This window comes from Cervus canadensis, chromosome 8, assembly GCF_019320065.1.
Source record: "Cervus canadensis isolate Bull #8, Minnesota chromosome 8, ASM1932006v1, whole genome shotgun sequence".
NCBI classification, from domain to species: domain Eukaryota; kingdom Metazoa; phylum Chordata; class Mammalia; order Artiodactyla; family Cervidae; genus Cervus; species Cervus canadensis.
Window position 1 is genome coordinate 29,622,253 of NC_057393.1, and position 16,662 is coordinate 29,638,914.

The 16,662-nt window shown below is 38.4% G+C and overlaps 1 protein-coding gene across 2 annotated transcripts in view; it reads left to right on the forward strand.

The window, feature by feature from the left end:
* The window catches only part of ERLIN1 (ER lipid raft associated 1), a 37,432-nt gene extending 22,808 nt beyond the window's left edge, over nucleotides 1-14,624 (forward strand). For both annotated transcript variants that reach the window (XM_043475746.1, XM_043475745.1), the window contains 4 exons: nucleotides 949-1,040; nucleotides 9,865-9,954; nucleotides 10,834-10,913; nucleotides 12,362-14,624. In XM_043475746.1, the coding sequence (XP_043331681.1) occupies nucleotides 949-1,040; nucleotides 9,865-9,954; nucleotides 10,834-10,913; nucleotides 12,362-12,583 (484 nt within the window). In that variant the 3' untranslated portion in view covers nucleotides 12,584-14,624. The remainder of the gene's footprint in view (nucleotides 1-948; nucleotides 1,041-9,864; nucleotides 9,955-10,833; nucleotides 10,914-12,361) is intronic.
* The last annotated feature ends 2,038 nt before the right edge of the window (nucleotides 14,625-16,662 follow it).

The following is a 16,662-nucleotide window of genomic DNA, read 5'->3' on the forward strand; positions in this document are numbered from 1 at the left end:
ATTTTGGATCTCTCCTGAGTTTAAAGACTGTTGGAATTCCACAATTAAAGGCTATCTTGGAATAATGCAGTCTAACCTCCCTCCTAATATATATCTTTTTTTTAATACCCTACATTCCGTGTGGTCCCCCAGTAGCCATTTGTCCATGCTTAGTGACGGGCCACCTATTTCCATTATTAGGAAGCTCAAATTCTTAGAATGTTCTTTTGTACATTGAGCCCCAGTTCACCACCTAATTAAGAACTGCCATCTAGTTTTATCTTCTGTACAACAAATAGGGACACTACATGAGAGTGTCTGCTGGAAGAGGGCCTGAAATCCAGCCCCCTTCTGCTTGCCAAACCGTGCACCTGAGGGGCTGCATCTTCCCAGAGGTTAGTGCCTTTTGCTAGTTGGTCCAGTTTAGCTGGAGGCCTAATAGCGAAGGAAGCATTTATATACTTCAGACACTTCCAGATCACAGGCCTTTTCTTGATACAGTTAGTGGAAAAGGTCAGCTTAAGGGCTTCCCAGGTGGTTCAGTGGTAGAGAGTCTGCCTGCCATTGCAGGAGACACAGGAAGCATGGATTCAATACCTGAGTTGGGAAGATCCCCTGGAGTAGGAAATGGCAACCCACTCTAGTAATCTTGCCAGGATAATTTCATGGACAGAGGAGTCTGGCAGGCTACAGTCCATGAGGTCAGAAAGAGTTGGACATGACTGAGCAACTGAACATGTCAGACTGAAATATATTAAACTTGATTCCTGTTTCTGGGTGACTTCGGACAAATCATTTAACCTTTCAACCTCAGACTTATTATCAGTAAAATAGGATAACACCTCTCTTGCCTACCTTAGCGAGTCAGAAAATTCTTATTGAAAATGATGCTCTGAACCACTGTAGTGTCAGAATTACTATCTATGACTATAGGTCATTTCTAATTTTTTGTAATTTTTCTCCCCTCAGGGAGGCTGAGAAGACGAAACTTCTTATAGCTGCACAGAGACAAAAGGTTGTGGAGAAAGAAGCTGAGACAGAGAGGAAAAAGGCTGTTATAGGTACTTGGATTTCTTTCTGAAATGGAAGTCTCTAAGTACATGTGCTGTGAGTTTGTCATGTTCTTTATCAGCCTCATGTTGGATATTGATGGGACTCAAATAAGATTGTATCATACATGATGAAGAATCCTGGAAATTCCTTTGTATGTTCAGATGTCCTAAAGCCTTTAAACGTAGATGAGGCCAGTACTTGATGAAGTGCTTTGGCTCTCCACTCTGTTGTTGACCCCCTCTGTTGTCTTTCGAGGACAGGGACAGTGGATAGGGTTTGGGAACAGTTCTAGCCTCTGGTGGAATAGGGGTTTTGTGTACACAGATTGAGAATAAGGGAGGGTTTTTTGCCAAAGCTCAGGATTATAGTATGCATCCTTACTGTTGACATACAACCTAGTTTTATCTGCATGGATAGATATTGCCATCTCTGGAAGTACAGCAGGATTGCTTATAGCTAATTTTAAGTCACAGGGGCTTCCCTAAAATCCTAACACACTGTTAGTCAACTGCTGCCTTAGGTTCTTACTTGTTTCTTCCTTGGTTTGCTGAAAGTTTATTTTATATTAAAATATTTCAAATATATGGGAACATACAGAGAACAATATAATGAAGGCTTAACATTTTGCCATATTTCTTTCAGATTGCATTTTCTTTTAGGAAAATGTTTATATATCTATTTGAAGCCTCCCTTCGTACCCATCCCTGGTCTTATTTCTTGACCTGTCTTCTCAGAGTAGCTTCTGTTCTGAAGTTGACATAAATCTTTTCTGTCCATATTACTTTAAGTATGTAACAATTCACAGAATTGTTTTACTACAGAAGTGGTATCAAACCCCACCTTTTATTTACTACTTCTTTTTTTTTTCTAACACTGAGTTTTATTCATATTGATACATATAGATCTAGTTTCTTTTTTAATTGCTGTGTATACATTTCATTCTGTGAGTGATCCTTTGATGGATTACTAATGAAGAGCTAGTTTCTGGTTTTTCCTTATTACAGACTGTTCTGCAGTAGTACCCTTATCCATATCTCTCTGTGCACACATGCAAGAGTTTTTCTAGGGAAGTGCTACTTAACATGTGATGTGGGTCAGTGCCCTGTCTATTATATTTTATTAAATATTAAAATACAAAAAACTTCTTTCCCACAGCTGGTTTGAGAAGCACTGCTCTAGAATACGTATCTCAAAGTAGAATTCGAGTCATAGGGTACACACATCTTCAAGTTACAAAAACACTGCCAAGTTGCTCTTCAAAGTGACGCCTCCATTTTACCCTTTCTTCGGCAGTGTTTGAGTTTCCATTTCTTTGCTGCCTTATTCAGTTCTAATTTCCTCACATCCTCCTCTACCCATGGAGTTATCAGATTTTTAAAAATTTATGCCATTTTGATGATGGACATGAAACCACACAGTTTTGACGAGTTTCCCCAGTTACTGGTGAAGTTGAGTATTGTTTATGGGACATTCAAGTTTCCCTTTTTTTGATGTGTAAATTGCCTGTTAATGTCTTTGGCCATTATTTGATTACTTTTTAAAAATGATTTGTAAAAATTCTTTATATCTTCTAGATACTAGTCCCTTCCCAGGTTTATACACTGCAGATATCTTCTCTCAATTTATGGCATGTCTTTGAACTTTATGATGTCTTTGACATACGTATATATTTGATTTTCATGTAATCAGATTCATCAATCTTTTCCTTTCCAGTTTGTGCTTTTCCTATCTTGTTTAAGAATTCTTTCCCAACCCCAAAATAATAATTTTATTCTAAAAGTTATAAAGTTTTCTTCTCATATTTAGATCTTGAGCTCATCTGAAATTATTTTAATGTTTAGTGTGATATAGAAATTCAGTTCAGTTCAGTCGCTCAGTGAGTCTGCCCCTTTGCAACCCAATGAACTACAGCAAGAGAGGCTTCCCTGTCCATCACCAGCTCCCAGAGATTGACAAACTCATGTCCATCGAGTCAGTGATGCTATCCAACCATCTCATCCTCTGTCGTCCCCTTCTCCTCCTGCTTTCACTCTTTCCCTGCATCAGGATCTTTTCTCAGGAGTCAGTTCTTCACATCAGGTGGCTGAAGTATTGGAGCTTCAGCATCAGCCCTTCCAATAAATATTCAGGACTGATTTCCTTTAGAATTGACTGGTTTGATCTCCTTGGAGTCCAAGGGACTCTCAAGTGTCTTCTCCAACACCATAGTTCAAAAGCGTCAATTCTTTGGCACTCAGCTTTCTTTATGGTCCAACTGTTACATCCATACATTACTACTGGAAAAACCATAGCTTTGAGTAGACAGACATTTGTTGGCAAAGTAATGTCTCCGCTTTTTAATATGTTGTCTAGGTTGGTCATAACTTTCCTTCCAAGGAGCAAGCTGTCTTTTAATTTCATGGCTGCAGTCATCATCTGCAGTGATTTTGGAGCCCAAGAAAATAAAGTCTGTCACTGTTTCCACTGTTTCCCCATCTATTTGCCATGAAGTGATGGGACCGGATGCCATGATCTTAGTTTTCTGACTGTTGAGCTTTAAGCCAACTTTTTCACTCTCCTCTTTTACTTTCATCAAGAGGCTCTTTACTTCTTCTTCACTTCCTGCCATAAGGGTGGTATCATCTGCATATCTGAGGTTATTGATATTTCTCCTGGCAATATTGATTCCAGCTTGTGCTTCATCCAAGCCCAGCATTTTGCATGATGTACTTTGCATGTAAGTTAAATAAGCAGGGTGACAATATACAGCCTTGATGTTCTCCTTTCCCAATTTGGAACCAGTCTGTTCTTCCATGTCTGGTTCTAACTGTTGCTTCCTGACCTGCATATAGATTTTTCAGGAGGCAGGTAGGTGGTCTGGTAGTCCTATTGCTTTTTCCACAGTTTGTTGTGATCCACACAGTCAAAGGCTCTAGCTTAGTCAATAAAGCAGAAGTATATGTTTTTCTGGAACTCTTCCTTTTTCAATGATCCAGCGGATGTTGGCAGTTTGATCTCTGGTTCCTCTGCCTTTTCTAAATCCAGCTTGAACATGGAAGCTCTTGGTTCATGTACTGTTGAAGCCTAGCTTGGAGAATTTTGAGCATTACTTTGCTAGCATGTGAGATGAATGCAATTGTGCAGTAGTTTGAACATTCTTTGGCATTGCCTTTCTTTGGGATTGGAATGAAAACTGACCTTTTCCAGTCCTATGGCCACTGCTGAGTTTTCCAAATTTGTTGGCATATTGAGTGCAGCACTTTAACAGCATCATCTTTTAGGATTTGAAGTAGTTCAACTGAAATTCCATCACCTCCACTAGCTTTGTTCGTAATGATGCTTCCCTAAGGCCCACTTGACTTCAGATTCCAGGAAGTGTGGCCCTAGGTGAGTGATCACACCGTCATGATTATCTGGGTCATGAAGATCTTTTTTGTATAGTTGTTCTGTGTATTCTTGCCACCTCTTCTTAATATCTTCTGCTTCTGTTAGGTCCATACCATTTCTGCCCTTTATTGTGCCCATCTTTGCATGAAATGTTCCCTTGGTATCTCTAATTTTCTTGAAGAGATCCCTAGTCTTTTTCATCCTATTGTTTTCCTCTGTTTCTTTGCATTGATCACTGAGGAAGGCTTTCTTATCTCTCCCTGCTATTCTTTGAAACTCTGCATTCAAATGGGTGTATCTTTCATTTTCTCCTTTGCCTTTAACTTCTCTTCTTTTCTCAGCTATTTCTAAGGCCTCCTCAGACAACCATTTGTCCTTCTTGCATTTCTTTTTCTTAGGGATGGTCTTGATCACTGCCTTCTGTACAATGCCTCAAACCTCTGTCCATAGTTCTTCAGGCACTGTCAAATCTAATCCGTTTAACTTTTTCCAAATGGCAAACTTAGACAATTAAGTAGTTCCTTATTCCCTTTATTTCTAATGCCACATCTGACATATATAAGATCCTATATATAATTTGTTTTGTTGCTTGGGTTTCTGTTTTCTTTCAATTTCTTTGTCTTTAGTTTTCCAGTAATACCTTGTTTTAATTACTATAGCTTTTATTTTAAGTCTTGCTATCTGGTAGAGCAAGTTTTGTTTCTTCTTCACTATTCCTCTTAACCATTCCTATTTCTAAAATTGTATTGGTATTTCTAAGCCCTAATTCCTCCATATAAATTTTAGAAACGGTTCAAGTCTATAAAATACTGTTGAGTTTTTATTGTAGTCACATGGTATATCAATTTGAAGAGAATTATAATGTTTATGATATTGAATTTTATAAATCTATTGCATTTCTCCATTTATGAGAATGAAAAATGAAAGAATGACCTTTCAGAAAAAGGTATCATAATCTTCTCCTCATAGTTCCTAAACCCTCTTTGTTAGAGACTTATTTCTATATATTCCTCAAATATTTTGCTAATACAGGTAGGCTCTTTTTGCAAGACAGATTTTTGAACTGCTTTTTACTTTTGTAGGTATGCTGTTGATTTTTCATTTAGCAGTCTTCCTGAAAATGCTGTTGTTTGTAATATTCTCTTGGAATTCTCAAGTAATCATACTGTCTTCAGATCAGGACAGTTCTGTTTTTTTGCTGTACTGTGCACTTTTTAGTTCTTATCTTAACTGCTTTAGGCTATGACTTCCAGTGCTGAAAAGAAAGATGGTAAACAGGCATTCTTGTCTTGTTCTAACTTTAAAAACACAGTCTCAGTGATGTTTGCTATACTTAACTTTTATCGGGTTGATGAAGTTTCCTTGTGTTTCTTGCTTGCCAAGGGTTTTTATTGTGAATGACTGCTAAAACTACAATTTTTTTTCTAAATCTGTTAAGATGACCATATAGTTTCTCTTTTTAAAGCAGTTAATATTATGATTATATTAATAGATTTTTCTCTTAAAAGTTATTTTGTCTTCATGGGATAAATTCATTTGCTCATAAATTAGGAGGTTAATTTACCCTAATACATGTTATATGACTTGCTTTAATTTCTCTTATTTTTTTACTTTCATTTTCATAAATGGTCAGCTGCTTTTTTTTTTCTTATTTTCTTACTCTTAGGTTTTTGGGGCATGTTGTTTGTTTTTGTTTGTCTGGTGTATCCTGGTTACACTAACCTCAAGATGAGTTAGAGGGCATTTCTTCTTTTTTCCATGTTCTGAGCATTTTGTATAAGATATAAATTATCTTCTCTTTGTAGATTTGCTGGAACTCAGTTATAAAAACCATCTTGGTAAAGTGGCGTTTGTGCTTTTTTGTATGCTCATTTGATTTTTATGGCAACATTTAATCTACAGATTTAATTTCTGTATTGTGTAAGGTGTTTGTTTCTTTTTTAAGTCAGTTTTGGTAGTTATGTTTTCATCTGCTGTTTCAAATTTGAGGGCATAAATTCATTTGTAAAGTTCTCATGATTTTTTAAAAATAAGCCCTCTATTAAATCTGTGTGCCCCTTTTCATTCCTGATATTGTTTATTTGTGCCTTCTGTTTTGCTGGATCAGAGATTGGTTTTTTTCATCTTTTCAGAGAACGAAATGTTGATTTGGTTGATTCTTTTGTCACTTTCTTTTTAAATTATTATTTTACACTTTTAAATTTTCTACCTAAAGTTTACTTATTGGTTCTTTTCTAATTTCTTGACTGACTTAATTCTTTAGTTTTTAATGTTTTCTAATGGAAAAGTGTAAAATTTAGACATTTTCTTCCAAGTTCTGCTTTTAGGTGCGTGCATCTCACCAGTTTTGAATGTAATCTAATTTATTTGTGTTTGGTTTTTGTTTTGTTTTTAATTTCCATCATTTCTGCTTTGACTCATGAATTATTAATAGTATATTTTCAGTTTCTAATTGAGTGGATTCTCACGGGGCTATTTTTTTTATTGTTGATTTCTGCATTGTAATCAGAAAAATATGACCTGTTATATGGATTCTTAAGTATTTGTTGAAGTTTGTTTTGTGGACTCTCAAGTACATGGTCCTTTTTTGGTAAATGTTCTATGTGTGCTTGAAGAGATTGAATGTCTATTCACTATTTGTTGGATGCAGGTTCTCTTTATATTCATTATGTCAGGGTTATGAATTGTATTGTTCTTGTGTACTCTTGTAGTACGCATCTTGTGTACTCTTCTAGTTTTTGTCTTCTTGAGCTATCAGTTACTGAGACGGTGTGTTAAAATCTCCCACTATGACCATGAATTTGTTGACTTGTAACTTTTTCTTGATGTAATCTAGGGCTATATCTTTAAAAGTGTTCAGTTTCAGAATTGCATTATTACATCTCTGGAGAATTGGTGCTGTTATGTAATAACCCTCTTTTATAGCCAGACATACTTGTTGGCTTAAGGTCTATTTTGTCTGATGATGATATAGCTATGACAGATTTTTCTTGGTTAGTTATTTTCTTGATGTATATTTTCACATCCTTTTACTTTCAACTTTTCTATGTCATTATGTTTTAGGTGTGTCTCTTGTAAACAGCATATAGCTGGATTTTGTTATCTTATCCAATGTGAGAATCTGTCTTTTAACTGGTGAGTTTAGTCTTTTTATATTTATTGTGGTTACTGCTATATTTGGACTTGTTTTTATCATTTAATTTTGTGCCATTTACCATGCTTCCTTCCCCCCCTTTTTGACTGATATTGAATTGATTATCTTTTCTTTATTCTTTTCCTCCTTTGACTTGATTGGAAGTTTTATGTTCTATTCCTTGAATGTATAATTAAGCATTGCCTGTAAAATGCTACAAGCATACCTGACTTGAGAGACTTTAAATTTAATCATTCTTTTCATATTCTTCTTGAATAATACCTTAGGATGCTTTAGCTCTTATCACTGTGCTCCAGTTTTACATATTATTGTTGCCTGATATTTTAGTTTGTGTTGTTTTCATTCCCCCATTATTATCATCAATTCTTACAGTAAAATATTTTATTTTTATTTAAATGTACTGTGTAATTTTTTTACTCTCCATTGCTTCTGGCAATTCATTTCTTTTTTCCTGCTAGCTTTTTTTCAGTGAAGGCTGAGAAGTGAAAAACTTACTCCATCTTCCTTGGTCTGAAATAGTTTTACTTCATTCTTGAATGGTAATTTAACCTATAGTTCTAAGCCCAACTCAGCTTCCTTTTCTATGTCACTTTGGCAGTAATATTTTGGTTTTGTTTGGCCTCTTCCCCTCGCTTTACTTTTAAGAATTTTCTGTCTTGGGGTTGTCTCTAATTTCACTATGATATGTCACTGAGCCAAAAGGTAGAGCATTTTAGTTTCACTGGAGTTGGAGCCCTTTAGAAGGTCTTGGGTTTTACATGGGGATTTCAGTTCTACCATCTCAAGACGTCCTCTCCCGGCCCTGCATGGGCAGTAACCCAAGGCCCTCCCTCTTGTCTGATATCCACTCCCAGGGCTGCTGTCATACAGGCTCCAGCTCTCTCTACTTGTGTCTCTTGAAGATCTCAGTTACACATTAGGAAACAATTTTATTCTGTTTTATCTAGCATTTTAAGATGTTGATAGCTGAAGGGTTTCTCATTAGCCTGCTCCACCAGTTTTCTTAACTAGAGGTCTGGTCATGCTGTTTGTTGGTTTATGCCCATATGTCAGAGAATAGTGTGAAATGGGATTACTGCATCATTTTCCCATGTTAAGACACCATTCTCTGGGTTCTAGCTGCAGGCTCTAGACTCCTCACCTTTTATTTGAATTTTATCGAGTCTCTGCTTATTGCTAAGTTTTTAGCCCAGCTGAACATAGTAGTCTGTTTTTAGGATGGTATGATGATAGATTGATTTACTGTTGATGGGGATATAGGGAAGTATGCCCTGGAGTAGTTCGTAAAGGATCCTTCCTTTTGGAAAGAAGAAACCACTTCGAAGTGTTCTTTCCATTATGTACTTCCTCCAGAGGCCAAAGAGAAAATATGTTAAAATACTCAAGTTCTTTGTCTGAAAAGGAGAATTGAGAATGTTCTTTAAGAATTGTAGTGGTTACATTGAAAGTGTAAAATTAGAGTCTTTCTTCCCTGGTTCTGGATCCTTTGGTTAGGCCGGAGAGTTCCTTAGGATGTTTTGTTTTCCCTGCCTGTAATTGCCCGCTGCAGCTACCTTGTTCACTCCCAACACATTTTCACATGCTCAGATGAATTACCCTGCTTTTTCTCTTTTATGTCTATAGCAGTCAGAATACTCCTCTGGTAACCCTTCATCACATCATTTCCCTGATAGTTACTTAACAGTTGATCTTGAGTGTATATTAAAGCTAAATTCCTTAGCTCCAAGCAGGGTTCTTTTAGCCCTCTCTGTAGTCTCTTTGTTATCTTCTCTTGTCAACTGGCTCTTTTATCACCTCTTCACTGTGACTTGCTAATTTGTTTCTTCTTGTTTTCATTACACTTTCTGCCAGGTCCTCTTAAGTTCTATGTATTATTTTCTTTAAGATTTCTTCTAGAAGACCTCCCTTGGCTTATCTTCCATATTCTTTCTTTCTCCTGCCACAATATATAAATGTCCTTTGTTGCCATACACTTGTGTTGCTCTGTTTTTGTTTTGAGTACTTTCATGAAGTATCTTGTTTTCCTCATTAACTTGTGGATCACTGCCATTTAATCCCATGAAGGACTGAAACTGTTACCTTTTGTATTCCTCCTTCCCACAAAACAAACACTGTCAAAATAAAACAGTGAAGTAGGAAATAAATTTCCTTTTTTCCAATGAGTTGTTTATAGTTTGGATAGATAAAACAGTGAAACAATTAGGCTATAAAGTGTCATATAATTAAATGTAAGCTGTGTGCTGCTGTTTTCTAAGTAGCTCCGGAACTAGAGAAATGTTTTTGAAGGCATCTTGTTTTGTATATAATTATAGAAGCAGAGAAGATTGCACAAGTGGCAAAAATTCGGTTTCAGCAGAAGGTGATGGAGAAAGAAACCGAAAAGCGCATTTCTGAAATTGAAGGTACCATAGGGAGAAAAGAAACTCTGACCATCCTAAACTGCTTCGCTGTCTCAGGGACTGGGTTTGGGTTATGGTGGGTGGGCCATAGAGAGAAGAATCTGGTCTGGAGGAAGTAGCTAGTTTGATATTCTAGACAAATATTTTTTAAATTGCCATGGCATATTTATTTCTTTGGTTTGTAACTATGGTAAACTCAACCTTTTATTTTCCATCCTTAAATTAGGATTTATTTGTTCTCAGGCAAAGTAATCAGTGTTAAAGAATATACCACCAGTTTCTTTTCTGCCTGTCAACCAAAAAAATAACCAGACAATTAGTTGGGGAAAAAAGAAGCCCCAGTTTTTATCTTCCAAACTCTTAATTACACATAGTGAGAAGTCGATGTTCTTAGTTCACAATCTTAAAGGTGAAATATTCAGCCTCTTTTGCTTATATGATGCTGCTTCTGATCATTCTGCATTAACTGATTCTGGATCCAGTTTGAAGGGGATGGAGACAGTGCAATAAATAGAGCCAAGGACTCATGTCTGAACTTACTTAGTTAAAGCCTAGAGCCTGGGTGGGGTATGAGGCTTTTGGTGATGAGGGGTGGTGGAAAGAAGGTTCAGTTTCAGGTGGAAAATGAAGTGGGTTCAGATGAACTGAGTTATTTAACTTGACATTGTCAAGAGTATCCCCCCTTTGAGAAGGAGTTGACTGGGGACTGGGGTTTGAAAACTGCTAACACTATTACATGCCTTTGAAATAAAGTAAATGCTTGTAATATCAGGCAGTGGATAAATGGGCTTCTTCAGGTAGAGTCTGAACTCTTGCCCAGAGCTGAGGAAACGGGTTGCACCTTTGCTCTGTTTTAAACACCCTGACTGTTTTGCTTACTAGATGCTGCATTCCTGGCCCGAGAGAAGGCGAAAGCAGATGCTGAGTATTATGCCGCACACAAATATGCCACCTCAAACAAGGTGACTGGCTCTCTGTGCCACTGTCCTAGTAATAGAGTTTGGGTATTTCGTTTCCCTTGTGGGGAGTTCTGACATGATAGAGGTGATTTTATCCAGTGTCAGGAAAGGATGGTTACTATCACACCCTCTAGAATCAGCCATTCACTTCCAAAGGCACATAATGCACATTCTATGAGTAGAGAACTTTGTTTGGTTCCTTATAAAAGTGAGGAACTAGGAAAAAGGCAAGCAGATATATAAACCCAGGTTAAGTGCCATAAATTCATTCATTTGTACTGCTGCATAAGAGTTCAGTAATCAGGAAAGTTAAAGGTCTTCTCCTGAAATAACAAAAGTGACAGGAGAGGAGTAAAGTTCATTTAAAATTGCCTTCCAGATAAGGTAGCCCTGGTGGGTAGATGCTGAGCTTGTTCAAAGCAGCATTTCTCATCAGACAGAAATTCCTAGCATTTTGGGGTGAGATACTTTTTCATTGTTGAAGACTTATCTTATACATTATGGTATGTTTTGCTTTGCTGGCCCTTTCCTACTATCAGTTTTGCTCACCAATTATTTTAACAATACACAGAGCACACACACACACACACACACACACATATTTCCAGATACCCCTAATTGAGTAATGCTTGTTTGTTGGATTTAAAAAATGCTGTAGTCATGAGGAATTTCATATGTGTACCTTGAGAAAGGAGGTTGGGTGATGTATGGGTAAACAGTTTTTGTATAGAGACTGGGGTGAGTTTAGATCTAGAGAGTACAGACCTGTTAGTAGGATTTATTTAATTAAAAGTCAACTAGAACCTCTAGTATTCTGAGAAGGAAAGAATATGACCAAGGTTTAGAACGTATTAATTATACAATAGAGTGTAACAGAGAAAAAGTTGAGAAGGAGGTTGCTAAAGTATATGATGCAGTTTGAAGGGTTAGAATCAAGATTTAAAGTATAGATAGGGCTTTAACTTTTTCTCTTTAGAAAGGAACAACATAATCTCTATTCAGAAGAAATTTTGAGATATGATAGGTTGTCAGAACAGAGTTGTTAGTACTTTGAAATCCATATAAATTTAGAAATAAACTTAATATATTGGAGTGGAGGATGCAGCTGTATAGAAACAGAATAGAATTTCGTCAAGATGAAGGCAAGATGAGAAATTTCAGTTTCCAAACCAGTGATCCAAATCTGTCTTGGGAAGAGCTGGCCAGACACAAGTATCAAGACTTTGTCATTGAGGTCAGCCTTAGGCTGAAAGGGGCAGTAATTTATGTCATTGTGAAAAATGCTGTTAATGTGATAGCCACACTTCAAAATGAGAGAGGGTCATTGGTAATAATTCAGAGTTGAGGAGTGATATTCAGGAAAGCAATCGGGAAAATCTGTGTTAGGAAAGAGAGAGATGAATATTGCACCAAAGTGTCCTGATGCCTGTGCTCTTGTTTGCCTCTCACAGCACAAATTGACCCCGGAATATCTGGAGCTCAAAAGGTACCAGGCCATTGCTTCTAACAGTAAGATCTACTTTGGCAACAGCATCCCTAGCATGTTCGTGGACTCTTCTTGTGCTTTGAAATATTCAGATGTTAGGACTGGAAGAAAAGGTTCTCTCCCCTCTAAGGAGGCTCTTGAACCCTCTGGAGAGAGTCCTGTCCAAAACAAGGAGAATACAGGTTGATGCAACAGATGGAAATGTTCTCCAGTATCAAGATGTGGCCCAAGGGGTTAAATGGGAACAATGGTTATACAACTCTTCAGATTTACAGAGAACTCACGCTCTGTTCTGCCTCTCCTGTGGTCGTCCTGGTTTATCAGCTGATTGCAGGATAGAACTTGCTGTCTGCACCCAGATGGTCTTTTCAGCCACAGTTTTATCAACTATCCTGAATGTGTTCCTTTCTTAACTGGTACTCATGAATGAGAGAAAGTCTGATGCTAAGATACTGCCTGCACTGGAATGTTAAACACTAGATATATAATAAGCTGTGTTTTTCTAAGCTGAGATCTATTGAATAATGTTTACATTGGTCCCTGTGGAAATGTGTGTTCAGCCATTCAAGAGATTGGAGGCCAGAGAGAAGATGGCCAGAATGTGGTAAGTGTAATGAAGACTGATTGCTTCGGGACCCAGGCCCTCTCTTTGGGGTCCAGTCCTGGCATTCATCCCTGTGATTAGCATCTAGTCCACAAAAGTTCTTCAGGAAATGATCTTCCACTTGAGCAACCATTTACTTGATAAGATTCTCACCTGTTTGATTTCCTGTAGTAAAGATGGTGGGCTGCTGGGACGTGCACCATGCCACCCAATCAGAGATTCTTCAGAGAGATTCCTAATCATTAGTTTATTGCTTTAGTAAGCTCAGAGATAGAGCTTGGTTTGAAGTTTGGGGTGAGATGAAACCTTTGCTTTGAACCAAAGCTCAGGGGGACGTGCATTCTCCATTAGGTGATGGATGTCTGTGTCACTGCCTCAGGCCATGTGTGACAAGTTGCCTGGTTTTTTAGCCACAGACAACTCCTTATATGTCACCTCTCAGCTCTGACCAAGAGTGGAACAAAGACTTTAACCAGAAATAGGAGCAGTATCCAGCTTCTAGCTGTTCACTGCACAGTATTGTATCATAACTGCAGGAAGTTTTTATTTTTAAAACTGGATTTGGGGTGCTTTCGTTTGCCCCAGTACCTCTGCCTAAAGGTCAAATCCTGGGGCTGCCATGGTTACTAGCCCACAGATTCTCCTTCTGAAATTGTTCAGGAGTCCACATAGGGTGAAACAGGGAGTAACCTAGAAAGCATCCTTGGTCATCTTTTTCTCCGTCCCCCCTGGCCCAGAGATGCTAAAATCGAACTTGTTCCCCAGCTTTTACCTCACCTAGGAGATCAGGATTATTCCAGTGACTTCCTAGGCAGCCAGTGGATTTTAATTTCCATGGGAGGCTGGTAAAAGTTAGCCTGTGGCTATGGGAGATCTATTTTCATCTGGACCTTTTTTACCTTAAGTTTCCTGAATCAGTGAGCCCTGTAATTAGGCCAGAATTTATGCAGTTTTAAGACACCTTTTATGTACGCTACATTCAAGCCAGACAGAAAACTCATGGGACCACTTCCAGAAACGTTTAAGCTAACTATCAGTTTCATGACAGCCTGTGGGTTGTGCCAAACACTTAATATGGGAAAGGAATCCCAGATTCAGGGTCTTTTCCCTAGGCCTTATCCTATAAAGGCATTCGTAATATGAAAAGGATTTTTGTTTTTGCTCATTTAATTATATACATTCTCTTTATGAATGAATTTTGCATTCTCTAGCCCTCTTTAAAAGGTCTTTGGAACTATATAATAAACTGTCATATATGTTGCTGCATATAAATAATGATTGTTGTGGGAAGTCTGGATCATTGACCTTTGTGCTTTCATTCCTAGAGATGTTTCCTATTCCTATGAGCTAAAAGCTGTTGCCCCAAAGTGGTGGATGTGGGTTTTCTTACAAGCCACAAGCCCTGGTGGCAGAGTTGAGGAACAGGGAAGTAGCACTGTGAAGTTTTCGAGAAAGGACTTTTGTTTAAACTCTCCATGGAGTGTGCTTCCCTGTGCTCACTGGAGCTCTCAGTCTGTCCCCCATTCAGGGATGTTCCTTTTGGTAATCTTGAAGTCTAAATTTATATGTGAAATGCTACCTTTTTAAAAAAAGACACTAAATAAAATTATTTTACTATCAGTGATTTGTGTTTTTCCCATGTGTCTCCGTTCTTCTCTGTTGCTTATCTTGCTCCTCAAACTGTCCTTCCTGTTTCAGCTCAGGAGCCAGTTTATTTGTTAGTTTATCTTAGTGTAGACACTCTTCTTACACTCTTCCCAGAAACCTCATGTAAGAATTTTGAAAGCAGGGTTTCCATTCTTTGCTGACTCATGGAATTTAACAAGGGATGTTCCGATTCTTTGTGGGATGCAGCCAGCAGCAGAGAAGGGAAGGGGGAGGACGGAGCATTATGCCCTTCAGGGACGGCCCAAGAGCTGAGGAGGGGAGGGACATTAATCCTGACGTGAAGGAAAGAAACTGCATCATAACTTTATGGGATCCACCCCATGCTATCCCTCATCTGTGGCTACAATCCACGGAGATTTTATTCAAAATGATTATCCTGTAGGCTTTTGGTAAGTCTTAGAATGAAGGGTTTAGATATAAGTGATTTCTTCCTCTTTCTGTGGGGAAGGAATTTTGTGAATGAGGTGTTGTGGCTTCTCCTAGCCTTGGGATTAAGTCCCAAATGTTTTCATGCAAGGTTTTTTGGAATTTGCTCCCGCTGAGCTCTCAGCCCAGGTGCTTGAATGTACCTTCTGTCCCTTTGCATGTATTGTTCCATCCACCTGGTCTACTTTTTCTCCCTTACAGCTCCAACCTTACTAACTGCTATAGAGTCTTCGCTTCTTCAGAAAGAGCTCCTGAAACTGCCTGCTCAGGTCAGACCCCACGTTGCCCTGTTTTTAACCACGTAACCTCACATTACCTGTTCTCACAAGTGTTGGCTCTCTGGGTGCAGAGACTGTAGCCACGCTCTTCCCTGGGATAATATCTGTTGCTCATGCCTTGCACAGTGCTTGGCACATATGAGTTGGTCTATTACGTTGCTGGAAAGAACATAAGGATGAGTGTGAAAGGCAGGTAAATGAGTAGTGGGGGAGAAAAGAAGGATGCAGAAGTTAGGCTAGAGTGTCCATGTCAGGACTTAGTGTGTAATGATGGAAAATTACATAATATTCCAACTTGTTGACATGTCCTTACGGAGCTTGTCAGTAGGTTGAGCAATATCTGTTTATGCACTTGGAATAGTGATTTACAGTGCTGTTGGTTGGGCTGTAGTACTTCACGCAGTCTTTTGGAGTCAATATATGTTTCTCTCTCTGAGTAGACCGTAAGTTCCTGTGATGGACAGAGAGAACAGTGCTGATCCAGGTGTATTAGAAAACTCAGATTCAGATTGAATTATGTCTTCAGCATCAGTGACCTAAGTGATCGCTGGATTTTAACCTCAACCACAGCCCTCCAGGAATATCTCAGCAAGCTGGGCCAGCTTCTCAGCTTCCCTCTGGTCTGTTGTCTTTGTGTAAGCATTTAAAGTTAGTTTATTGTTAATTCATTGCTCACCCCCCCCACAAATGCCCATTATTCTGTAACTCAGAATGACATTTTACTTGTTTTCCTAACCATATTTCTTTGGAATTAGTGCCTTTCATCTTTTTTTCCTATTATCTCCTATCCCTTTTTCTATCTTCCATCTGCCATGGGCTGAATGTGTCCCCCTAAAAGTCATGTTGAAGTTCTAATGCCCGATGTGATGGTGTTTGGAGGTGGGACCTTTGAAAGGTAATTAAGTTGTGAAGAGTGATACTCTTGTTTATGAATTGGTACCCTTATAAGAAGAGACACGACCAAAGAAGACATACAGATGGCTAACAAACACATGAAAAGATGCTCAACATCACTCATTATCAGAGAAATGCAAATCAAAACCACAGTGAGGTACCACTACATGCCAGTCAGAATGGCTGCTATCCAAAAGTCTACAAGCAATAAATGCTGGAGAGGGTGTGGAGAAAAGGGAACCCTCTTACACTGTTGGTGGGAATGCAAACTAGTACAGCCACTATGGAGAACAGTGTGGAGATTTCTTAAAAAACTGGAAATAGAACTGCCATATGACCCGGCAATCCCACTCCTGGGCATACACACTGAGGAAACCAGATCTGAAAGAGACACAT